This window comes from Molossus molossus, unplaced genomic scaffold (assembly GCF_014108415.1).
Source record: "Molossus molossus isolate mMolMol1 unplaced genomic scaffold, mMolMol1.p scaffold_m16_p_20, whole genome shotgun sequence".
Classification (NCBI taxonomy): domain Eukaryota; kingdom Metazoa; phylum Chordata; class Mammalia; order Chiroptera; family Molossidae; genus Molossus; species Molossus molossus.
The window spans coordinates 29,816,445-29,842,288 of record NW_023425356.1 but is presented as its reverse complement, the minus strand read 5'-3'; the positions used below and the strand labels follow the sequence as shown (position 1 = coordinate 29,842,288).

Here is a 25,844-nt window from a genome sequence, read left to right as displayed (position 1 = left end):
GGGGGTCTCCACAGTCGTTCCTAGACGTTCTGGCAAGCCTGCATGGCTTCTAAAAACACTGTCCCATGGCCAGAGATCTCTATCCACCGCCCAGCTGGGTCCCTGCTTCTAAGGGGGGGTGGCCCCAGCTGGGGTGGCCTAAGACAGGCAGGCAGAGGCAGAGCTGGTCATTCTGTGGCATCTGTTCCTACTCCTGTGCAAAGCAGTGCCAAGAGTCACTTCTGGACTACCTGCTCTTGTGAACTTCTCAAAGACAGACAGACAGACAGACAGTTTCCATCCTCGGTGTCTAGAATAGTGCTCAGTGGATAGGGTGTGCTCAACAAGAATGTGTTCATTGACAGAGGTGGCCAGAGCCAAGCTGGGGTACTGGTTATTTCAGTCACTGGCCCTACACCCAGGTAGATTGACTGTTAATGACCTGTGGATAATCTAGCCACTTTGATTAGGTTATACGACTTCCCTGTAATTAGAATTGAGAAGGAGCAGGAAAAGAAAACACAGAGTTGACGTGTCTGGTGCTTGCTACGTGTAAGGTGTTCGCATACACTGGATCATTTAATTACAGTGACCCTGGGAGATGGGCAGGTGTTACTGTTTTCAGGTTAGGAAGCTCCAATCTGAATCCTGGCTGTGCTACTGTTAGCTGTAACTTCGCTGTAGTTCTGTTTTCTCATTTGTAAAACAGGGGTGACAACAGTATCTGCCTCACTGAACTGTGAGGAGTCAATAAACGGGGCCACCTAAGGTACTTAAAGACGATGCTTGGCCTAAGCAAAAGCTCAGACAACAGGAGGCTTGTGCATCCTTCAGTGGGTTCGCGGAGGGCATGTGCCTAGACTTCGCGAGGGAGGAGCTTGCAGGGAAGAAGGGGGGAGGGGTCCTCACTTGCGCAAGATGATCTCCGAGGCGCCCTTGCTGTACATGCGGAAGCCGCCGCCCGGGTTCTGGATGACGGTGCTCATGGACTTGCGCACCGAGTTGAAGGTGTACACCTTGTACAGCTTCTCCTCGGGCACCTCGCTGCGCACCGCGTGGTAGTCCTGCTTCAGGTCGCTGACGAAGCCCAGCAGCGCGCACTCCGTCTTGTTGCCCACCTGCCGCGGCAGGCCGCCCTCCTTCTCGGGAGGCTGGAGAGAAACGACTGGAGAGGACTCCGCCGCCAGGGAGGGGCTCAGGGAGGGGAGGACGCCCCCCAACACGTCCGCATCAACACCCAGCGCCCAGGGGGTGGGGTGGGAGGAGGCACTGGCTTTTCTCAAGGACAGGCGGACAGTGGTCAGTGTGACGGGTCCCTGGGCCATGTAGGTTACTGGTTTTAGTCTGCCCTGGGGTTGATCTTACCCTATGTGGGTCTTATTCTAACATGCTCTCCGTTTCTGGAAAGTGAGCACTTGACTCCTGATAAGCCCAGGTCTTCTATCAGCGTGAGGTTTCTCCCCGAGGGACTGCCTTCACGTGGTAATGGGAGGGCGTTTCATAGCCGTGGGTTCCTACCTGTCACCCCCAGCTGCCACCCCCCAATCTACTCCATGGCATATTCCCTAGCTTCACCCCAAACACCAGCGGGGAAGGCGAAGTGGGATGGCAGTTCAGGCAGCGTGAACAAGAGATGACTTGTCTCAGAGACAACGAGTGTTCCCCCAAACGCCCATTCTGAATGTCCAAAGGAAGAGCTTACCAGGATCTTGGAGGTATAGGCACTGTTGATAGAAATGCCATTGACAATGAGGTCCAGGACCTTGGGCACGAAGGTATCAGGGCTTGGGATCTGATGGTAATGGGTGTCTCCAACAAACGCTTGTACCACAGTCATGCGGTTCATGGTCAACGTGCCTGTCTTGTCAGAGCAAATGGCGGTGGCATTGCCCATTGTCTCACAAGCATCTAGGTGCCGTACCAGGTTATTGTCTTTCATCATTTTCTACAGAGGACAAAAGAAAAGACTTGAGAGGGGACCAACTGAGTTCCCCCAAAATAGATAGGTCAAAGGCCATTTCCTAGCCAACATCTCTCCATAATTCATCCTCTTGTCCCACAGAGGAACGCAGGATACTATTCTCGTGAATCCTCTTTAGATTCCACTAGGTCATTTAAACACTGATGCAACTGTCATGATGGTCTTCCACGGGGCCAGGGACCTGTGCTCTTATGAGGTGTCGCCCAGAGTCTACAGAGGGTAGATGGCCTGTGCTGTCACTAAAGGCTATGTGGCCCTCTCCCCGCCCACCTCTGTCCCAAAGGAGGAAGAAGTATCATTGTAGACTCACCTTCACAGAGTAGGCCAGTGAAATGGTGACAGCCAGTGGCAGTCCCTCTGGCACAGCCACCACCAGCACAGTGATACCGATGATGAAGAACTTGACAAAGTACTGGATGTAGATGGGGGTGCACTCGGCTAGCCACGGCCTGCGCTTTATCACGAAGTTGTCAATCACAAAGTACAGAATCAGGATGAGAACGGTGATCGCAGACATGATCAGACCTGAACAGGAAACAAATCCCGTGAATCCCGGCTCCAGGCATTCCTGGGAGCCCAGGCAGAGATGGATCGGTTTCAGTTATATCGCCTTTGTCACCGATTTTTAAAACTGCGACCTCCTACCCGGCTTGTGTGGCTCAGTGGATTGAGCGTTGGCCCATGGACTGAGAGGTCCTGGTTTGATTCCCAGCCAGGGCACATGCCCGGGGTTGTGGGCTCAGTCCCCAGCAGGGGGCGTGCAGGAGGCAGCTGATTGATGTTTCTCTCTCACATTGATGTTTCTCTCTCTCTCTCCCTTCTCCTCTTTCTAAAAATCAATAAAAATATTAAAAAACAAAAAACTCTGCTTCTTCCAGGAAGTCATATTAAAGTTCTCTACCCATTCTCTGTTGCTTGCATACGATAGTGTAGGGGCAAAGACACAGGTTTTGCATTCCAGAGACACAGGTTCTAGTCTCAGCACTGCACTGATTTGACTGTCTTTGGCCTGGTTTTTGGCCCTGTCCGGGCCTGTTTCCTCATGCATAAATAAGGGGGCTGGTCTGGTGTTTTGAAACAGCATTCTATGATCCTATCTCAGACCTACCCTCTTCCCACGAGTGACAATGTAGTGACCATACATGCCTGTTTCCAAGTAGTTTATCAGTGTAGACTTTTCCCGTAGCAGCCCGAGAATGCCAGGCCATTCCTCAACTTGGTTACAGCGATGCCCTTATGGTGTGAGCATGGCACCCACAAGACCAGCCCCCAGCACAGGGCCTCCCAGCCTTTCTCCTCACATAGATAAAAGGCGACAATACTGGCACATATTTAGATAGTGCCTACTATGGCTCAGCAAGCACTTCGCATATACTAACTTGCCTCATCCTCACAACGATCCTGTGAGATGTGACAAGTATCATCCCCTTTCTGAGGAAACTAAGGCACACTGGTGGGGGACCAATCGTCCTGGTTTGCAGACTGAGCGGTTTCCTGGGATGTGGGAGAGCTCAGGAGGAAAAGAAGTCTTAAAATTCTCACTTTCAGTTCTAAAATTGAGACAGTCCCAAGCTAACTGGGATGGCTGGTCAACCTACACCAGGCAAATGGAAGAATCTGCTCAAAGTCTGTAAACAACTGGCCCGGCGGCTCCCACTGTCCTGGGCTCAGTATCTGAGCAGAAGTACTTATATCTATGGCACAATATCTGCCTTAAACCATAGTCTGATTTGGGTACTTTTCCTGAGGGCCTGATGAGCAAGGCTGGAGGTGATCAATGAGTATATACACACACACACACACACACACACACACACATATTTTGCATTTTGCTTTATCAGGCTCAGGGCTAAGGTGAGGCAAACAAGGTACCTAGGGTACAAAACTGAAGAAGGCATCACTCTGAGGGTGGCACAAGCCACCTCATGTGCTTCATCCCAGTCCTGGCTGGCTTGAAACATAAAACAACAGAGACGCCTGGCCAGCGATCAGGAGGCGTGCACTTCCCATAGAACAACACAGGGATCAGGGGAAACAGGAAGGGTCAGGTGGAGTATGTTCCATGTTTCAAACCGGTGTGCCAGGCTCAATGCCTTGATTCCGCACCTGCAATTCATTTCATCCTCCATGTATAGTTTATATTCAAGAGATTTCATAGTACTTAAAATTAGCTAGGTATAAAAGAACAGGCCAGACAAATGCTCGTAGAACTCTCTGCGATGTTTAAAATGTTCGCTGTTCATACTGTCCAATATGGTAGCCACTAGCCACATGTCACTATTCATCAAACAAAATAAGGCTAGTGTGAACTGATGAACTGAATGTTTACCTGTATTTCATTTTAACCAGTTTAACTAGAAACAGCCAAGCAGGGTTAGCGGCGACTGCTGTGGACAGCACAGATTCCAGCTATTCCGTGTACCTAGTGGGTCAGCGGTATTGGCCGCGCCTGGGGCTTGTTAGAAATGCAGGCCCCGCCCAGACCTCCTGACTCAGACACTGTGCTTGAACAAGGTTCCAGGAGAACTGTACACACAGGGCTGTACTAAGCGAGACTATGACTGTCATACACAGAGGGGTGGGGTCAGGAAGGAATTAAACAGTGCTACAAGAACACACCTGGAGGGGTATGTCCACGAATGAGCACTCTTCCTTTCGTTCCCTGCTCCAAACCCTCGCCCCATCCCACCACTGAAAGAATGTGGAGGGCAGACGATGTAGCGGCAAGTCACGGAGAAGCCACTTCCTCCCGCTATATGCAAGAGCACCTTCAGTGACCTCTCCTCTGGAAACAGCCTGTGCACTGCTTCCTTTCCCTCCTGGTCCTTATTTTGAATTTACAGCTCTGTGTCTGACCTGATGCTACTATTCTGTCAGGAGACTTCCTCCAACAAACAGCAGCCTTCTCTGCCCTTAAGAAAGTCACAAGCCCATACATGTGACAGGTAAGCAGTTATTAAAGTCTCCCTTCTGTTAATAATGTACATCTCCCATGTTGTGATATAAGTTCTAAACTTCCCATTTGTTTGGATGAAAGAGACCTCAGTGTTTAACACTTATACATGGGACCACATTTCTCTCCGAAAGCCCGGGGAGTGGCCAAGGGGTGGCAGAGGCAGACGCGGCTGCCGACACTGCACCAGCCACGGGGATTTTGGCTTCTCTGCCAGAGCCGGTGGTGTGGAGAGAAAGGCACCAAAGCAGTGAGAACCTGGTCCGGCCCTGATTAACCACACCCGGAAGGCCCCACTCCACTCACCAGCTTTCCCGATCTGAACAGCCAGACGCGTCAGCTTGCCCTGCAGCACTGACTTCTCCTTCTTGGGCACCTTGACCACCTTTTTCTCCTTTTCCTCATTGTCCATCCCCTCCTGGCTGTTGAGTGGCTGGATTTCCAGGGCCACTCCATCCTGGGTCTTTGCTAGGGTGTGCACACAAATAGGACAGGTGAGCAGGCCAGGTAGTAGCCCTGAGCAGCAGGCAGGTGGAAACCAAAACACCCTTCTGTCTTCTTCCTCGATACACCTTGGACCCCTGACATCAGTCCTGACCACCCTCAGCCCATGCCAGACAGGGTGCTTGCCTTCAACCCTCTATTAGGGCCATGGGATAATATTCTAACAACTGGAGGTAAAACAGGGGTGCAGTTGGGGTATGGATACCCTCAGATGGTGCAGCTTCTTGGCCCCATTTCAGAGCGTCAGGCCAGGTTTATTCTAGTGAGAGGATTAGTCGTGCCACCAAGGGCTGTTACCAACAGCCGCCCTTCCTAGAATCTAGCGCTACAATAGTGAACCTTTATTGCAGAGAGGGGCTGAAGGAGAAGCCTGGCAGATGTTTCCAGGCATAAGGGTCCTAATCTGCTCTGTTCAAAGGTCCATCTCTCTCTCTGCACAGACTGCCAGGGAAGAAACACAGACCCCATACACAGGGTGTTCTCTTGTTCCTTCTTTTATCAGTTGAACAGCAGGGGAAGGAAGCCCCTGACAAAGGTAGGGAGACAGAGTGAGACATGGGGTTAATCTTATGGGGGAGAGGGAAGAAGCTGGTGTGAGAGACCCCCCGAATAAGAGAAAGAAGGGATAAAGACAGACCTATAAATCCATTTTGCTTTTTAAAGAAGCATTAAAGAGACCTACAATGAAAGAATTATTTCTGTCCAGCCCTGGTTCTCCAGTGTGACGACTTTATCTTTAAAGACTACTATGATATGGGCGGCAGAGCAAACAGATTTCTAGGAGCTGTCTGGGGGAGCAGTGCTCTCTGGCTTCCACACTCTTCACCTTCCCCCTGCAGAGCTTGGCCCCCTCACATAGGATGACCTTCCTGAGATACTGTCTTCTATTGTGTGTGTCAGACTCACAAACAAGACGGAGACGGATGTCAGCACAGCCACCAAAAAAGAAACACACATCAGATCAGGGGGAAGAAAACAGACTGTGGAAAGAACAAAGAAAGAGGTAGGGAGAGAGGCACAGAGAAAAGACTCTCTCCAAGCACCTGAGACCAGAGAAGGATTCCAGACCAGAAGAGAACATCGATGAGGAAGCTAGCAAGAGGACGGTGCAGGGACTGCCCACCCCAACACCCTCCACCATGAGGACCCTGAAGTCTTCCAAGCCAGAAACTGATGATTAAATCCAGCCTAGGGTAATGAGGCAAAGAGTTCAGCACCCTGGGAAGAACAACAGATCAATCCTACACACGCCCCAAGAGAAACCTTGACATGAGGTTCCCTGAGCCAACAGCAGAGGGTGCTGTTGTTCCATCTTGGCTTGAGACTGGGCCCATGAGCCCACAGCAGAGAGTGCTGTTGTCCCATCTTGGATTGAGACTGGGACCTTGCGCCCACCCCCAAATCTCTGCACCTTCCTCAGGATGAGGCTTCTGGGCCACAGCAGCAGATAACAGATTTATGGCGAGGAAAAGGGGGAAGGCAGATGGCCTGGGAAGGTCTGGTTTGAGTGTAGTCAGGTAGAGATGGCAAATGAGTGGGTGGACAGGTTACCTTTGTTGCGATTTTCAGGGACTCCTTGTTTTTTACCTGTTTAAACAAGAAAGAAAAAAGTGGGGTGGAGACCCAAGGTGACTATTAAGAGATCAGATATCCAATTTGTGGGTCCTGCTCAGAGCCCCGAAAGGGTGACAGCACAGGGGCTGAACGGCAGGGAAGGGAATGTGAAAGAAACTCGCATCTCTGCCCACATCCCTTCTCACTCGGGGTTCTCACGGAACCACGGGATATGGACCACACTGCTCACGCAGTCAAGTGCACGCGCACACCCAAGCTGCTCTCGGCTGGAGCACCTGCTGCTCGGAGGGTGCTCCTGACCTGAGGCACAGCCCTTGGAGAAATGGGGTGGGGGTCAGGAAGCAAGAGGTCTGAACTGTTTCTGCCTGCCGGCTAAGGCTCTGCAGAGTGTCTCCGTGTCGCTTGGCCAGCACCAGGCCAGCTTCCTCCTCATTCGTCTGCAGGAGCTGCAGAGACGAGCAGTCTAGTTCCTGAGGGAGGGGCTGTTTCCTTTCCACCCACTGCTCTCCACTAAACAGCCCGATGGTCCCCGTGCGAGGGGTAGAGCCCTTCTCTCCTTCAAGGGAAGAAGGAATGCTTCGGGAAAGTGGTAGGTTTGGTTTTACTCTTTTTTTCCTCATTTGCCTTCTGTGTTTCCTTCCTTCAAGTACAAGTAAACGGCAGGGACAGGACTGACTTCACAGTGGACGTTACCTGTTGGCTCGCTCTCGAGCGAGTCTCTCACTGACAGCCCATGGTTTCAGCAGGAGTCCAGTTTCATCTCCTGGCCAGTTTTCTCTTGGCCCTCACGCCCCCGCCCCCCACTATATTGGAAGAAGAAAGGGATGGGATCGGAGGACTACACAGAGGGCATTTAGGACCAGAGCTCTTGGCCAGCTCTTTGGGGGCAGGCTTTATAACTCACCTCTTCACAACCCACCAACAGGCACAGGGATGGAGACTCAAGTGCAACCTGATTTGGGAGCCTAGAGCCGGGATCAGGCTTTCATCAGAGCACCCTGGAGAGCCAGGGAGGACATCTTTACCTCCGTGTTTGGATACGCGCACTCTTCATCCAGCCACATCTGCTCCCTCGATTCCTGGTTTGTCCGTGGGGACAGGAGGGGAGAGAACCTCATTCCGAAGCCCCTTACCTTTCTTCTTCTTCTCCTCTTCTCCCTCACTGGCCCCCAAGAGAGTAAAGATGATTCCAGTCTGGGAGTTGACACCCACAGCAGTCACTACCATCCGACCAGAACCTTCCATGACATGGGTCCCTGTGTGAGAAAGGAGAAGAGAGGAGTGTTGTGTTTGACACCTAGCCATGCTCTGGTGCAAACACAGACTCTCTTCCTCCCCTATAGATGATGATGTACTCAGCAGAGAAGGAAAAGGTCAAGAGTTGGGACCATTTAACATAGAACAAGCAAACTCCCCTGCCCCCCTTCCAGCAGAGACCTCCCAGGGCCCCTACAGCACTAGCTTCACAGAGAACTTCCTTTAGGTTACCTTGTATCCTTGTATTGAACCCACTAATACACCACTGCCCCAGCTGAACCCGGGGGAAGGAGACGGAGCAGGGCCAGAAAAGAGAGCAGGGTCTGGGTCAGGTCTCTGTGGACGGGCTGTGTGGGAGGAGGCAGATTGGACACTAAGGTGGCCAAACACAGTACCTGAGAGCAACATGGGGTCTTTTTCCAAGGACTTCTTGACATGGTCTGACTCCCCAGTCAGAGAGCTCTCGTCAATCTTGAGGTCATTTCCCTGGATCAGGATCCCATCTGCAGGCAGCAGGTCACCTAGTGTGCAGATGGGAAGGGGCAACAGGGAAAGAGGGGAGGTGAGAGCCTGGCAGAGGGTGGGCACCATCCAAGCCCATCTCAGACCCCCACCGCGAGGCAGGGGCCCAGGGAGTAGCTGGAGAGCCTTTGAAAGACAACTGCAGGTCTGACAACCTGGGATGAGACTATTTTCCAGGTATTATAACTTCAACCAGTTACTGACCCCGAACACCTTCCCATGACCTGAATATTATAGACTTTTAACCCGACGACACATGACCCTGACAGTCTTTTGGGAGAGTTTCAGTTACTTCTTTCTTTGAGTTTCCTTACACAACCACCTTAAATACTAACTTAGCAGCTAACACAATTTGGGGTCATATCTTTTTGGGCCCTCAGCTAAGGACCTGGCCCTCAAGCAGGGAGAGCGGTATCAGTAAGAGAAACACGGAGCCCTCACCGTATTTGATTTGGGCGATGTCACCCACCACGATCTCAGCCACGAGGAGTTGGATGATGTGACCATTTCGGATAACGGAGAATTTCTGTTCCTTTTCAATGCGGTTCTGCAGCCCGCGGAACTGCTTCTCTTTGCTCCAATCGTTGAAGGCCGTCACTAGCACCACGATGATCACCGAGAAGAGGATGGCTGCCCCCTCAATCCAGCCAGCTTCTGCCTCCCCTTCATCTTCTGGGCTACTTATAGGCAGACCACACTCTAGCCCAGGGAAGGAAAGAAAGGATCCTCTAGGGGCTTTTGTTGACATTAAAAATGGGGGAGGGGTACTTCTACAATCCACCAGGATGGAAAGTCAGGGAAAGAGATTAATAAAAAATAAAACTGTTGGGGTGGGGAAAACCTCTTTTTTGCTAAGGGCCATTTGAATATGTATAACATTATTTGTGGACCACACAAAATCTTCAACTTAAAAAGTAGCCTGCTGTATTTGGTCAGACTAACTTGGTGAGGTGTGTGATGTCAGCTGGTATTGATTTTGCGGGCCTCATACAGCCCGCGGGCCAGACGGTCCCCACCCTGCGAGGGTATTGGAAGACAGCAGGATTGGGCATCATCTCATCACCGTATAACTAGTCATGTTAACATCAAAGAAGCAAATGACTACACGGCACAAAACATGTCAATGCAAATTACAGGCAAGTCACACGCAAAGAACTCGAGTCCCAACATGGCCGGGTTCCTACGGCTATGTCCCCAAATGCCAGTACTGTTGGTGTGGGGCACGTTGAGAAGCAGGGTTTTGTTGGCTGGGTGAGGGGAGAGGACTGGTGATATGTTACATGAGGATTTCATGGGAGAAGGGGACAAAGACCCTGGAATCAGAATGGGTTGGAAGACTAGCTCATTAGCTACTTGTTGGTTCCCTTTGCAGAACCCACCCTGAATAACGGGGGAAACGTTGAAGCTATAACCTGTCCACCACTAACACTGAGTGCTTTCTGGTGGTGTTGAAAAGAACCGGGCCGGAGGCCTGCCGGGCTGCTGGAGACACTCACGCTCGTTTTCCTCTCCGTGGGGGCGGTAGAAGGACAGGACCAGGGAGATGATGGCTGCGATCTCCAGGATGATGAGCGTCACATCTTGAAGGGCTTCCCACACTAACTCTAAGAAGGTCTTGGGCTTTTTGGAGGGGATAAGGTTCTGTCCAAATACTTGTTTACGTTTCTCCAGGTCTGCTGGGTTCCCAGAGAGACCTGGAAAGGAGACGGGGCGGGATGGATGAGAAAAGTGGGGAAGAGATGAGCGAGAGAGGGAGCAGTGAAAAGACACCGCCCTTCCCCCCACCCCCACCCCCGCCTGGCTGGTTTGACTCGGCAGTTAGAGTGTCGGCCTGCACACCAAAGGGTCATGGGTTTGATTTCTGGTTATAGGGCATGTACCTGGGTAGTGGACATGGCACGTACCTGGGTTGCAGGTTCAATCCTGGGCCCTGGTCAGGGTGCGTGTGTGAGGCAACCAATTGATGTGTCTCTCTCACCATCAATGTTTCTCTCTCTCTTTCTCCCCCTCCTTCCCTTCTACCCTCTCTAAAATTCAATGGAAAAAAATACCCCTTGCTTCCTGACCTGCCCAAGCATGAGACCAGTTAGGGTAGTCAGCCACCCCAATTTGCCCAGGACTCTGAGACGAGTTGGTCATGGGCTACTCAGTCCTCTTAGTTTCCAGGGTACACTAACCTAGACCTAAACTCCATCTCCTCCTGCGTGTGTGCCAGGCTCCAGCTCCGAGAACACAAACAGTGGAAGTTTCCTGGGACTCACACAGTACTTCTCTCTCCCATTAGCATGTACATGCTGGTGATGACTTTCAGACAGAGTTAGCTGCCGTCCACTGGCTTACACACAAAGGCCAGAAAGAAGAAGCTACCTGCTCACGTCCTGCCAGGAGGCTAGGAGACACAGTCCCACCAGGTGTCCCGATTTCGAGTCTCAGTGGCTCTGAGATGCTAACTTTGGTCATCCCCCCTGGGTACACGCACCCTTTGTTTCCTGTCGCACACCACGAAGAGGGACCACTATCCTATTAAGTACTACGTATTTAGACTAAGTACCAGGTACAAAGAGAAGTGGAATAAAAAGAGAACAAAGCATGTTGGAGCCGCAGAGTCAGACAGTGCACTGTCCTGGAGTACCACGTTGGTACTGTCCTGGTACCACGCTGGTGTGCGTGTGCACACATGTTCTAGGCATGTTCCCAGAGAGAAAGCAGAACCATTCCCAGTGCCCTCCTCAGAGTTAGGCCTCTCTGCTGGGCCCTAGGGGTTTACACTTTAAGGGAAGTGGGGAAATCCTAAAATTTCCATGACTGCCAATTGGCTTTTTCAAGTTGTTGGAACACAACAGCAAATTAGTCCCTTCCTGCCACTTGAAGTTACTGGCTGTACTGCTGGATGGGTTCCCCACAGCAGGGTGGGGCAACCTTTGTCGTGGAAAAAGGTCAGCAGGTGAGGAGGGTTAGAATCAGAGAATGGAGCTCCGAAGAGTGCACAGCAAAGCAGATGAGTCCGACGGGTGTGGCTCAGTGGTTGAGCCTCGACCCGTGCACCAAGAGGTCCCCGGTTCGGCTCCCGGTTGGGGCACATGCCCAGGTTGTGGGCCAAATCCCCAGTGGGGGGCGTGCAGGAGGCAGCCAAATCATGTTCTCTTTCATCGATGTTTCTATCTCTCTCTCCCTCTCCCTTCCTCTCTCTCTAAAATCAGTGAAGGGAAAAGAAAAGGAAAGCAGGTGACGGGCTGCCCAAGGAGAAACGGAGACGCTGACGTCAGCACGCATCTTTAGACCTCACTTCTGCAGACTTTAGTTAATATGCAGGGTGTTCCACTGGCGGCGGGCGGGTGTGCAGCATGAGGGCAAACACTACTCTCACCTCCACTGCACAGGACCCAAGAGTGTTACCTTAAATAGCAAGAGGGAAGATGTGGGTGAGATTTAAGGAAGACTTTCAGACAAAAAAAGATTTTGAAAAGGGAGTATTGTTTGCAGGGTCTGAGACAGCCTCCACGTCTCTGTCCTAAAAACAAAACCTTGAGGAGAGGTACACGAGACACTCATCTGTCTGGAAAGGTAGATTCGGGACCCTGCCTGGAGGTAAGATGGGAAGCGAAATGGCACCCACACTTGGGGAGTCGGACTAGAGAACACTCCACAGGCTAGTGTTTGGGAGAGGAAAACAGGGAGCTGGTGGGGAGAGTGGTCCCCAGTGTTCACGTCCCCAGCCTCCTGCCTCCTAGTGCCCGACTGCACCAGCCTGGCCTCCGGCTGGGGGCTCCGCTGAGCTCTGCAGGGGAGCAGGTATGGCAAAAGCATTAGGGCAAGTGGGGCTGCTTCCCAGAGGCCCCTCCCTCCACCCCTGAGAAGTGGGGTTCCCAGCGGGAAAGGAAAGCGAGGGCCTGGGAAACAGTGTTCCTGGGCAGGGCATGGTGACCCCCAGGCAGCAGAGGCTGAGCGGCCAGGGGGCAGGGCCTGGCTGGCTCTTTCTCCCCAGGGACCCGCGGTAGCAAGGCTGTGCCAAGTCGGGACTGCTGGGCTGCAGGGTCAGGTTTGCTTGAGGGAATAGGAGTTCTGACTGTTTGTCCATCTACTTGGGATGTTTCTCAAGGAAGCGGGATTCGCAATGTAAAGGGATTCACCGTGTAAAGAGGCAGCAGTCCCCTCCTGAACAAGAGTGAGTATACATGATATGAAGCCAACCGTGGCATCAGATATTACAGATCATCATAAGGAACGTCACAATAGCTTATGAAGGCTCAACCACCACCACCCCAACCATCACCAGCACCCCAACAACTACCACCACAACCATCACCACCACCACCCCAACCACTACCACCACAACCATCACCAGCACCCCAACTACCACCACCACCACCACAACCATCACCAGCACCCCAACAACTACCACCACAACCATCACCAGCACCTCAACAACCACCACCACCACCACAACCATCACCAGCACCCCAACAACTACCACCACAACCACAACCATCACCAGCACCCCAACAACTACCACCACAACCATCACCACCACCACCCCAACCATCACCAGCACCCCAACTACCACCACCACCACCACAACCATCACCAGCACCCCAACAACTACCACCACAACCATCACCACCACCACCCCAACCATCACCAGCACCCCAACTACCACCACCACCACCACAACCATCACCAGCACCCCAACAACTACCACCACAACCATCACCAGCACCTCAATAACCACCACCACCACCTCAAACACCACCACCCCAACCACCACCACAACCATCACCAGCACCCCAACAACTACCATCACAACCATGACCAGCACCCCAGCTACCACCACCACAACCACAACCATCACCAGCACCTCAACAACCATCACCACAACAGCAACCACCACCACAACTAAAGTTTAGCTAAAAGCACCCCATCTGAGTAGCCTTATCCGTCCCTGTTCTCATATTGCTGCCTTGTCATCATTCTTGACTCCTTTCTCTCTCATCCACTCTATCCATTTAGTCAGGAAATCCGGTCAGCTTTACCTTCAAAATATATCCCAGGTCCACTCATTTCTCCTTTTCCTCTGCTACCACCCCAGCCTGAGCCAGCATCATCTCTTGCCTGGATTATTACAACTATCTTCTAACTGGTCTCCTTGCCTCCTCCCTTACTTTCCTGTTCTTACTCTCTTAACAGAGTAGCCAGAATGAGATTCTTCAAACCCAACTCATGACACTTACCTACCTACTCAGAATCCTCTGGCGGCTTTTACTTGGAGTGAAACTGGGCACTAAGGACCGTAGGAGGGCCAATAAAGTCCCTTAGGAGCCCCCAAACCCCGACTCCGTAACTCCTACCATCTTCCGCTTGGTCACTGAGACCCCAGCCACGCTAGCCTTTCTACCAGTCTCCGAACGCACTAGACACGCTTCTCTTCCGGGCCCTGTTCCCTTTGCTCGGATTCCTCTTCACTGGGTAGGGTCCACTCTCCCACCTCCTTCAGAGGTGGACTGAAGGTCAACTGTACAAAGTTGACCTTCGGGAGGCCTGCCCTGAGCACTGTATTTAACATTACTTCTCTGCCCCCTTACCCGCTCACCGGTTCCCTCTGTGGGTCTTCTCCCCTAATATATGATAGAATGTATCCATTTATCCTTTGTCTATCCCCCTCCACAAGGGCAGAATTTTTGTCTTTGTTCCTTTTGTTCCTTCCATCTACAGCAGTGCCTGGCATGTGACACGCATACAAATTTGTCAAATGAGTGGAATGAATGCGGAATAAATAAGTTTGCTAACATCTAAGTGACCATTGTGTCCGATGCTTCGCTAGGTACATTCACGTTTTCTCGTGTGAACATTATAAACAGTGGCTTCTATTAACCCCATTTTACATATAAGCGAGCTGAGACCTGGGGAATTATGCAAGTACTCGAGCCTAGTGTGTGACAGTGGCAACACCATGCCACAGGGAGCAACTGGATGCCAACCTGCACAGAGGGGCCAGGGCGGAGAGGCAGCTGCCCTCAGCTGGGGCTTCATTCCAGTGCCACTGACTTGTCTGGGTTTGCCTGCAACTTTCTGGGCTCTGGCAGTGAAGCTCCTGCCTCCTGAGAATGCCCCGAGAACACCCCCTGAGTCCCAGGCAGCCAGGGAGGGCTGGCCACCCTGCTCCATTCACCGCAGGGCAGTTCCCCGAGCTGCTCTCCTCCGTGTCTCTGAGCAGACCAGCCCGTTCCCTCTGTTTACAATCGGGGTGGACCAGTTCTGCCCTCGGCGATGGTGATACCAGGCTTGTGAGGGTCCAACCTATACATTTTGTAGGCAATAAAAGGTTCATTCTGGCCTTTTTTGGACCCAAGCAAATGAAACAAGAAATAGTATGGGAAACAAAAAAAGGTGAGGCCTTGCTCTTGCCTAGATGTCCTCAGTCACACACTCGGTTCCTTTTTGCCATTTTCTCTCATCTGTGTGCTCCACCTTAAGTCCTTCTAAGTTCTTCAATAGCTACCTTAAGAAGCCATGTGGCCGGCCCAGTTCCCAGCATGCCCTGTGGCGGGGAGGGGCAGGCTGGGCAGTTAGCATAGTAGCCTTGGGAATCCTCCCTCAGACCTGTGGCATGGCCAGGAAGCCATGTGGGGCTGGGAGCGTGGCCAAACCCCGATTCTGGGCTTTCCATTCCAATTCTCCCTGCCCCTGAGAGGCTGTCGGGCCCGATCCCGGCAGCTGTAACTGCACACTCATACTTGTGCAGCCCAGTAAAGGGGTTTCGTCCCGGGTCTCCGCACATGCTTCTCAAATGCACAGCCTCCTGGAGAGGGAAGGGAGGCTTGGCGGGGACAGCCTGCTGGAACACAGGACGCGGGGTTCCCCTAACGCGCATCATGAAAATGAGAGGAAACCTCATCCACAAGAACATGGGAAAACTCCACCCCAACAGGAGTGCTTCTGGCCCCAAGAACCAGACGGAACGCGTGAGCTGGGAGAGGCGACAAGAATGTCAGGCTGTGAAGTCATCGCCCCCACCCCACGCTGGGGAGTGACACTGCCCCGGCCCGGCTGGGGAGATGAGACAGCAGCAGTGGAAACTCTGCGTCTGCTGTGAGCCTGTGCTGGGACGCAGGGCCAGGGAGGAGAAGCCACCCAGCCCTCGGTGGCCTGGCTCCAGTAGGAGAGGGCCAGGGCAGCCTCCCTGGGAGACCCAGACTGTCCTCTGAGGCACCCTTATCAGAACCAGCTCAGCCCCACAACGGGTGTGGCTACGTTGGGCCTCATGAGGGACTTCCCAGCTGTCTGAGTTATGACACCTTGCCAAAGAGCGAGCCAAATCTTCTCCCACACAGATGGTACAAGGGAGAGGTTTCTCTGGGTTGATTTGAAGGCAGTCCTCTCTGGTATGTGAGAACAGACATCAGAGTATCTTTCACGCCCTACATTGGAAACCCTGGATTAGTGGGCTATGGGGAGGAATTGCTTCAAATCAGTGTAGAAACCTACAGGCTTTAGCCGGCTCCTGCTGCTAACCGGAACAGTGCCCATGCTTCAGCTTCTCCAGCTGCAGACACCCACAGATAGGGGATGTGCCCTCTATCTGCTGGACTCCAGCCCCTGGGTAAAGCAATCGCCTTCAGGAAAAAGCAAAAGGATGGTGGACTTAGAGAAGAATGCCCCTTTCCTCATTCTCTTCCAAAACACCCTGCCCATGAGCTGTCCTCAGGGAGAAATTGCGATCTTTCTTCCGCCCCCAGCTGCTGGTTCAGTGCAAGGCAGCAACAAGAGGTTCAAGTAAAAACAAAACTTGCAACAGTTTCTACAGAGCTGCCAAAGGAATGCAGCACAGAGTTCCAGGCCTGATGGAATGGTGCTTAGGTTCAAGAAGATTTAACCACTCCCCTCATTAAGATTTCTATACCCCCTGCCTGGCAGCATTGTGCCAGCTAGCCCAGAAGTCCAGCTCTGGGCAAGGAGGGGTTGGACAGAAAACAACTCACAGAGCCCGGGGTTGGGCTAGCAAGAGAAGGCCCACAGCTGTCATGCCCTGTTGGCCTAATTCAGCCCCAGGCAGTAACTAAAACCAGACAAAGAACTCCCAGGATGCGACATGGAATTCCCTGCAGGGGGAGGAGGGACAGAGGTACTTTTAATCTCCTGTTTTTCTCAACCATCCACCCTATAGTTGGTTGTGGATCCTGCTTCTCCCAGGTTTTGTGAAAATCGTTGCCACTGCTCTACCAACTACGAAGTATTTCTTTTGGGAAGCTACTGGACCTGCCTGACTGCTCACATCACAGCACAGCCACTTTCTGGCTGTTTGAGCTGGTAGGCCCACCTCTCCCTTCCCCGCCTCCAAGATATTCTTTTGTTTTCAGTCTCTCTCACATCTTAAACCAGGGTTGATGTATCTGCCCACTGTGACCTCTGCAGCCATGCCCACATAAATTGTTTTTCGGATACTTTATTTGGCGTCTTTGGTAGAACTGGGGCAAGGGTTCAAGGTGATGGCTATGGGGCGGAGGGCACGAGGAATGAGAGGCACCTCTGCTATGCTTCTATCCTGAAATTGATAAGCTCTTAAAAATGGCTATTCTGAAACAGAGATAGAGAAGAAAATCTCAAAGAAGCCCGTTACCCATCTTCTTCTCCTATCTGTTCCGCCCATGTTCGCTCACCTGGTTCCCTCCATCCCCCTCAACACGAAAGGTCTGTTGCTGCATGGAACACGCTAGAACTTTATATTATTTCCTGCATTTTTATTTCTTGAATATCTTATTCTGTAAATAATATTAGTGTTAGAAGTACTAATAGTAATACTGTCATGTTGTGTGTAAACATTTATTGGGACTGTGTGTTCAATGTTTTTTTCTAGATGGCCAATTCTACTAGAAATTTCAATCTGCCACACTGAGGAAGAGCCCAACCCCAGTAGGTCCCACTTGAGGAGAATGAACAGTTCTTGTTAGAACATGCCACTGACCTCAAAGAACATGGCAGAAGGAACTCCCAGTTAAACTCCCGAGATCTTAAGGTGGAGGAGATATTAACTTAAACCCTGAAGTTAATGAACCAGAATTATAATTTGGGCTGACTGTCTTAAAATAGATTATTTCCCCTCCTGCCCTTTGTTCTTCAAAGAATCTAAGCTCCCTTAACCTAGTAGATGCTCAGTAATTATGCAAAGATGCTCACGCCTTGCACCAGGAATATTCAATAAGTGGTAGCAATTCTGTGATGGTTCAGAATAGCCACCCAAAGATGTGCTTGTGGATTGTTTTGAGCTAAAGGCAATTTTAGCTTCAGGCTCAAGGGAAACTTCTGCCCCCCTTCTTGAACTTCCTAAAATAACTTAAATTAGGGGCTTTCCCCATAAATAAGAGACTATCGGAGATAACCTTTTTGACCTACTCATATGGCAGAACAAACTTTTATTCCCTAAATATTTGTTCTTCTTATGATCTTGCAATGACCCTTTGAAGTCCCCAAGGCACTATACTTCATCCCTAGCTGAGGATGTCGTATATACATCAGTCCCCCTTTTTAACTCTGAGCCTCTCTTGCAAGTGGGGTTCCCATACATATGTATAGGTCCTCATACTTGTGTGCTCCCATAACACCCATCATAGCACTCAGACAATATTTCTGAAATTACCTTAATTTCTGTGTAATCTTCCTTATATTCCCCCCTTAGTTCCAAATGTATAAAAGAAACTTCAGAACTGTCCTTCTCTGGAGCATCTGAGGTCTTGCTTCCTGGCATGTCATCACTTTTGCTCAAATAAACACTTATAAAAATTCTCTACAGGTTTGGACATTCTATGTTCATAAATATAAAACAAACTAAAATTGTCTGTGCTTGAGATTCTCTGTTGTTGCTCTAGTATGAGGCAGCAGAGCATTAAAGGACTGTAGGTCAAAAAACATGAAATATTCCATTGTGTTGTACCCTGTGGTTAGAGCTTAGGCAAATAATTTAAAACTGTTTGCCCTGCAGAAAGAGAGGGAGGGAGAGAGAGAGAGAGAGAGAGAGAGAGAGAGAGAGAGAGAATATGAATTAAAATTAAGTTCTACTTCCCTCTAGAATTGTGTAAATCTACAATAACAAAACCACGTTAGGAAAGGGAGAAGTAATAATTGACACCACAGAAATAGAGAAGATTATAAGAAAATATTATGAACAACAATATGCTGACAAATTGGACAATCTGGAAGAAATGGATAAATTCCTAGAAACAAACAATCTTCCAAAACGGAATTAAGAAGAAACAAAATCTGAACAGACCGATTACAATCAGTGAAATCAAAGTAGTAATAAAAAAGCTCCCAACAGCAAAAGAAGAACTAACACCTATCCTCAAATTATTCAAAAAATTAAGAGGAGGGAAGACTCCCAAGCTCATTTTACGAGGCCAGCATTATCCTAATTTCAAAACCAGAAAAAGACACTACAAAGAAAGAAAATAATAGGTCAATATCCCTGATGAATATAGATGCTAAAATCCTCAACAAAATACTAGAAAATTAAATTCATCAATACATTAAAAAGATCATATACCACAATCAAGTGGGATTTATTCCTAGGACACAAGGTTTGTACAATATCTGAAAATCAATTAATATAATATACCACATAAACAAAATGAAATATATAAAATCATATATGGTATGATTAGATGCAGAGAATGCATTTGACAAAATCCAGCACCCATTTATGATAAAAACTCTCAGCAAAGTGGAAATAGAGAGAACATATCTTGATAGAATAAAGGCCATCTGTGACAGTAAAGTAGCAGGATACAAAATAAATATGCAGATATCTATTACATTTTTTTTTTTTTAATCCTCACCCAAGGACATTTTTCCATTTTTTGTTCAGGTAGAGTGGGAGGGAGAGAGAGGAAGAGAGAGAGAGAGAGAGAGAAACATCGACGTGAAAGGGACACATCGAGTGTCTGCCACCAGCACAACCAACCAGGGCTGGGGACAAACTGCAACCAAGGTACGTGCCCTTAGGGAGAATCGAATCCGGGCCTCTCTGGACCACAGGCCGATGCTCTAACCGCTGAGCCAAACCGGCCAGGGTTTTATTACATTTTTATACAGCAATAATAAACTACTAGAAAGGGAAAAAATCTCATTTACATTTGCCTCAAAAAAATTTACTTATGAATAAATTTAACCAAGAGGGTAAAGACCTCTACTTAAAAAATTATAAGGAAAGAAATTGAAGAAGATACAAATAAATGGAAGCATATACTGTGTTTATGGATGGGAAGAATTAACATCATTAAAATGTCCATACTATCCAAAGCAATCTATAGATTCAACATAATTCCTATCAAAATACCAATGGCATTTTCACAGAACTAGAATAATACAAAAATTTATATGGAAACACAAAAGATCCCAAATAGCCACGGCAATCTTCAGGAAAGAACAAAGTTGGAGGTATCATACTACCTGGTATTAAACTATACTACAAGTCTATAGTAATTAAAACAGCATGGTACTGGCATGAAACCGGACATGTAGGTCAATGGAACAGAATAGAGAGCCCAGAAATAAACCCACACCTATATGGTCAATTAATATTTAACAAAGAGGCAAGAACATACAATGGGGTAAAGAGAGTCTACTCAATAAATGGTGTTAGGAAAACTGGACAGATAAATGCAAAAAACAAAAACAAAAACAAAAACGAAACTAGATTACTTTCCTACACCATGTACAAGAATAAATTCAAAATGGATTAAAGACTTAAATGTAAGACTCCAAACCATAAATGCCCTAGAAGAAAACATAGGCAATAAAATCTCTGACATTTTTCTTAGCAATATTTTTTTCTGATTATCTCCTCAGACAAAGGAAACAAAAGGAAAAATAAACCAATGGGACTACATCAAAGTAAAAAGTTTTCACACAGCAAAGGAAACCATCAACAAAATGAAAAGACAACCTAATGAATGGAAGAAGATATTCCCCATAATACATCCAATAAGGGGTTAATATCCACAATTTGTAAAGAACTTAACACCAAAAAAAACCAAATAATCTTATTAAAACATGGGCAGAGGACCTGAATAAACACTTCTCCAAAGAGGACATACATATGGCCAATAGACAGATGAAAAGATGCTCAACAATTGTCCTGACTGGTTTGGCTCAGTGGTTAGAGTATAGGCCCATGGACTGGAGAGTACCAGGTTCGATTCCTGCTAAGGGCACGTACCTTGGTTGCAGTTTGTCCCCGGCCCTGGTTGGGGTCATGTGGGTGGTAGCCACTAGATGTGTCTCACTCACATTGATGTTTCTCTCTCTCTCTTCCTCCCTCTCTCTTTCCCACTCTATCTGAAGATAAATGCAAAAATGTCCTCAGGTGAGGATAAAAAAAAAGGGATGCTCAATGTCACTAATCATCAGAGAAATGCAAATTAAAACCACAATGAGATATCACCTCATCCCTATCAGAATGGCTATCGGCAATACATCAACAAATGTGTTGGTGAGGAATGCAGATTAGTACAGCCATTATGAAAAACAGTATGAAGCTTCCTTAAAAAATTAAAAATGGAACTGCCTTATGACCCAGTAATTCCACTTCTGGTTATATATATCCAAAGAAACCCAAAACACTAATTTGAAACAATCTATACACCCCTATTTTCATTGCAGCATTATTTACATTAGACAAGATACGGAAGCAACCCAAGTGCCCATCGATGGATGAGTGGATAAAAAGGCTGTGCTACATATACACAATGGAATATTGCTTGGCCAGAACAAAGATTAAAACATTACTATTTGCAACAACATGGATGGACCTAGAGGGTATTATGCTAAGTGAAATAAGTCAGTCAGAGAAAGACAAATGTCATATGATTTCACTTAAATGAGGCATCCAACGAATAAAATAAATGGACAAACAAAAATGCAGCAGACTCATGGATACAGAGGACAGACTGATGGTTGCCAGAGTGGGGGAGAGGTGGAGGGACTGGGTGAAAAAAGTGAAGAAATTAAAAAGTACTAATTGGTAGTCATAAAATAGTCACAGGGATATAAAGTACAGCATAGGGAATCTAGTCAATAATATTGTCATAACTCTATATGGTGCCAATTGGGTACTGAAAACATTGGGATGAACACTCTGTCAAGTATTAGATTATCTAACCACAATGCTGCACACCTGAAATTAATACAAAGTAATACTGAATATAAACTATAATTGAAAGACAAAATTAAAAAAATAAAACAAAAAATGTCAGTGTCGGAAATGTTATAAACTCCAAGTTCCATAAGGCCGCTTAGTAGCTATGGTTTAAAAAAAAAAAAAAATCTGTCAATCTATACTACAGATGCTGTCAACCAACAAAACAATAAAGGTGGATGGTCACACTCTAGGAATCAGTCTTCCCAATCTTACCTTATCTTGGTTTCCAACCAAAAGAATTCAAGCACCAGGTAAAGTTCTTTATTCATATTATTAGTCTACAGGGGTCTCTTATAGGTGACAAAACTATGCTAGGCTGTTAGGCTCCTCAGTGTGGTCTTCTGTGAACAGGTTGGCTTTTTATAGCAGCAGCTCATTGGGGTACCCAATACTGATGGTCTGTTCTTAGCCTGCCCAACTAAACAGCTCAGCATCACCCTTGTCTGGGGAGAGTCTCCTATGTCATAGCTCTTTGATGTCTCCTTTTTTACCCCCTTTATTCCTCTCACACATGAGTCGGTCATTGTTAGCACTGGGGGGCTAAAAATTACTCATAGAAAAGTTATTTTCTAACAGCCTAACTCCCCAGCTCAAGTAGCAGCACCATGATTAAGTCTTACATGGAAACAAATCAGGATTCATATTTATGATCTAGGAAGCAGGAGAATGGTAGTGGACAACTGTGCCAGTGGTAGAGGTACTGGGATCTAGGCATGGCCAGGGTCTGTGGCAACAGGAGCACTTGCTATCCGGAGGGGAGGCTTTCAACTATCAGTCTAAGACCAGACTGGGAAAGAATCTAAGAGCATTAACTCCGTCTGTAACATTTGATATCTGAAGTTGAGATTAAAGTAGAATCTATGCTGGCCTTTGGGAATGAAAGCTCTCTAGGAATCAGAAAGTAAACAGCAGTAGCTATGAGAAAGGATTTAGAAATTTGGGAGGAAAGTCTGGATCTTCCTATTAGGAGCTTCCTAGGTCCCAGCTCATTTGGACTCCTGAGTCCTACTTTGTGAGTGAAACAACTGACCAAAGGGATCAAGAACAGGATAGAAAGGGAAAAAAAGACCCTGTCTAAATTCTGATGGGTGCATTATCTCAGTAAAAACCTAACAGGAGTAGCCTCTCTTTAAGGTCAACACTACTTACAAGAGTGGCAGAATAAAGAAATTTAGCTTATGAGACAGAGCCATATGAAAGTAACTATACTCTGCCAATTCAATCAGATTTCTCTCTCTTTAAAAAAAAAAAAAAATATATATATATATATATATATATATATATTTGTTTTTATTGACTTTTTAGAGAGAGGAAGGGAGTGAGAGATAAACATTGATCGGTTGTCTCCTGCACGCCCCCCACCAGGGATTGAGCCTGCAACCTAGGCATATGCCCTGACCAGGAATTGAACCAAGACCTCTCAGTCTATGGGACGACACTCAATCCACTGAGCCATGCTGGCCAGGCCCAGATCTCCCTCTCTCCCTCTCTCTCTCTCTCTTTTTAAAATTTTATTTATTGGTTTTAGAGAGAGAGGAAGTACGAGGGAGAGAGAGAGAGAAACATCGATGAGAGAGAACACTGATTGGTCGCCTCCTGCATGCCCCCACTGGGGATCAGGCCCACAACCTGGGCATGTGTCCTAACCAGGAATCAAACCGGCGACCTCTTAGTGCATGGGTTGATGCTCAACCACTGAGCCACACTGGCTGGACTTTCTCTCTTTTTTTAACCAGATCTCTTTCTGACATCAAGAGGTGAATGAAAGAAGTGGATAGTGGTTGCAGTTACACATGCAGTAACCTTTAGAGATATAATAATGCATTGTATTCCATGAGCACTCATATTCTGGTAAATATCTTCAGACACATGGTGCCATTTTAATCTGAGACAGCTAATTTATTGAATGCCCATTATATATTTGAGCACTGTATATACATTTTAGTATTTAATCCTAATAACTCTATGGGCTAGGTATTAACATAATTTTCAAAGAAGAAACAGACTTAGAGAGGCCAAGTAAATTGTTCAATATTATTCAGCTAGTAAATGGTAGAGCTAATAGTTGAATCAAAGTCTATGAGACAGGACACTGAATTCTAGAAGTAAAGAGAACATGTAGAGCAGCTCTCTCAGACTGCAAAGAAAGCAAGGCATGGGAAATGAACAGATATCTAGATAAAAATCTCTACCTCCCCCAACCTCCTTTTTTTTAAGTCCTAAAGAGTCCTTCTTAGAATTGGCCAGAAATATGCTGTGGTACCAAAGAAGGTCAGAAATAGTATACCTCAGGAGGCTGAAGGCGTCTACAGGACAAGATATTGATTTCATCTCATGCTACTCGACCATGGCCTGCTTGACCAACAGGACCAAACCCAAACCTGTAACATAGATGCTGAAACCCAGCAAAAGTGAGGAAACATGGTTCACTTTGCTCTCTCTCCATTTTGATGAGGCAAAATTTCATATTACTATGGCTCATTGGGCAATTGCTGGATAAAAGCATAAAGCTGGATTTTTCATTTTCTTTTAAGTATAGATTAAGAAAAACTGTGTTAAAAGTGCATTAGGCAGGGTTGAAAAAGTCATCAATAATTCCACGACAGGAAACAGAAGTAATCCAAATATTTGGTGTGTACAATTATAATGATATACTTTATGACTGACGACCTCATTTTAAACTGTGTACATGAGGGAAGTGCTACATCGGGCAGAAGGACAAATTCACTTCTGTCATTGTATCTATCCACCCCAATTATACTGTAAGATCAGTGTGGGGAAAAATTATACCTTAAACCCACTGTAGTCAAAGACTCATACAGAATAAGGGACTTGATTATGTACTGATAAAAGCATCTCTAACATAATGTTTCCAAAATAGAGATACATATCCTCCTTTCTGTACACTGATACAGAAAAAGGAGGAAAGAATGATTTTCAGGGAATAGAACAGTCCCTAAACATCATGTGTCAGGCAAAAATGGCTCTCTGTGGCCTAACCTCCTTTGAGTGCTTCATATACCATACTTTTCCCACTAGACACAGATATACCAGTCAGTGTTCCAGAGGCCTCTTCCCAGATGGAAGAGTAAACAGGAAGCTGGAAAAACAACTTATTTTAATACCAGCCACTTTACTCCAAGTACCCACTCCTGATATGGCCTTTACCTTCCACAGGGTTGGTTTTCAGTCTACTGCAGAGATTCATGACACCTCCATAGTGGACATTGATCTTGTTAATTGCATCAGTTGAACGTAGCTCCATGAGCTTCCTTAGGTCCATCAGTGAGCAGCCAAAATCTCCTTCATGGCTCTCAACCATCCAGTTTGCCGGCAAGGCATGTTCCGTTGGGTTTGTCATTTTGCCTGCTGTTTCCAAGCCCCTCAATCACCCTCAGTCAGAGAAAATGTGGACTTTCCCTTCAATTGATCAGGGTCTCTTGCTTCTCTTCCTACTTCCTATTTCTTGCTTCTGTGGGAGGCCAGTTAGGAAATTGATTGACTATATTTCGTGCAATAAGCTTCAGAGACTCTAGCTCAGAGCCTTTTTCCTTAGAAGCTTGGCAGCAAGAAGAGGAAGTGGATGGGGGAACTGAGTGGAAGCCAGACCACGTGTCACGATGATTGGTGTCCCCAGGTGGTGATGGAAGTGGTTGTCCAGGGTAGGTAGGTTCCTAGCTCAGACCACCTTGCCCAGATGGAAGAGTAAACAGGATGTGCATGTTACCATGGAGGAAATCTTAGCAACAACCAGAGACTGTGGTGGTAGAGCGGCAGCAGGCGAAGGAGGAGGGCTCCCTGGATACCAATGACAACTGGATCTCTGGAATATTCAAAGATAGACAAAAAGAAGCAATTAGAGCAGCCATGGTGATCCAGCACCT

General features: G+C 47.8%; 1 protein-coding gene across 9 annotated transcripts in view; it reads right to left on the bottom strand.

Moving 5' to 3' along the window:
* The window catches only part of ATP2B4 (ATPase plasma membrane Ca2+ transporting 4), a 98,087-nt gene that overhangs the window by 27,834 nt on the left and 44,409 nt on the right, over positions 1–25,844 (bottom strand). For all 9 annotated transcript variants that reach the window (XM_036273056.1, XM_036273052.1, XM_036273054.1 and 6 more), the window contains exons 2-11: positions 25,129–25,783; positions 10,268–10,465; positions 9,213–9,470; positions 8,645–8,770; positions 8,126–8,248; positions 6,969–7,004; positions 5,220–5,381; positions 2,271–2,485; positions 1,682–1,924; positions 889–1,130 (exon numbers count right to left, since the gene is read on the bottom strand). In XM_036273056.1, the coding sequence (XP_036128949.1) occupies positions 889–1,130; positions 1,682–1,924; positions 2,271–2,485; positions 5,220–5,381; positions 6,969–7,004; positions 8,126–8,248; positions 8,645–8,770; positions 9,213–9,470; positions 10,268–10,465; positions 25,129–25,321 (1,796 nt within the window). In that variant the 5' untranslated portion in view covers positions 25,322–25,783. The remainder of the gene's footprint in view (positions 1–888; positions 1,131–1,681; positions 1,925–2,270; positions 2,486–5,219; positions 5,382–6,968; positions 7,005–8,125; positions 8,249–8,644; positions 8,771–9,212; positions 9,471–10,267; positions 10,466–25,128; positions 25,784–25,844) is intronic.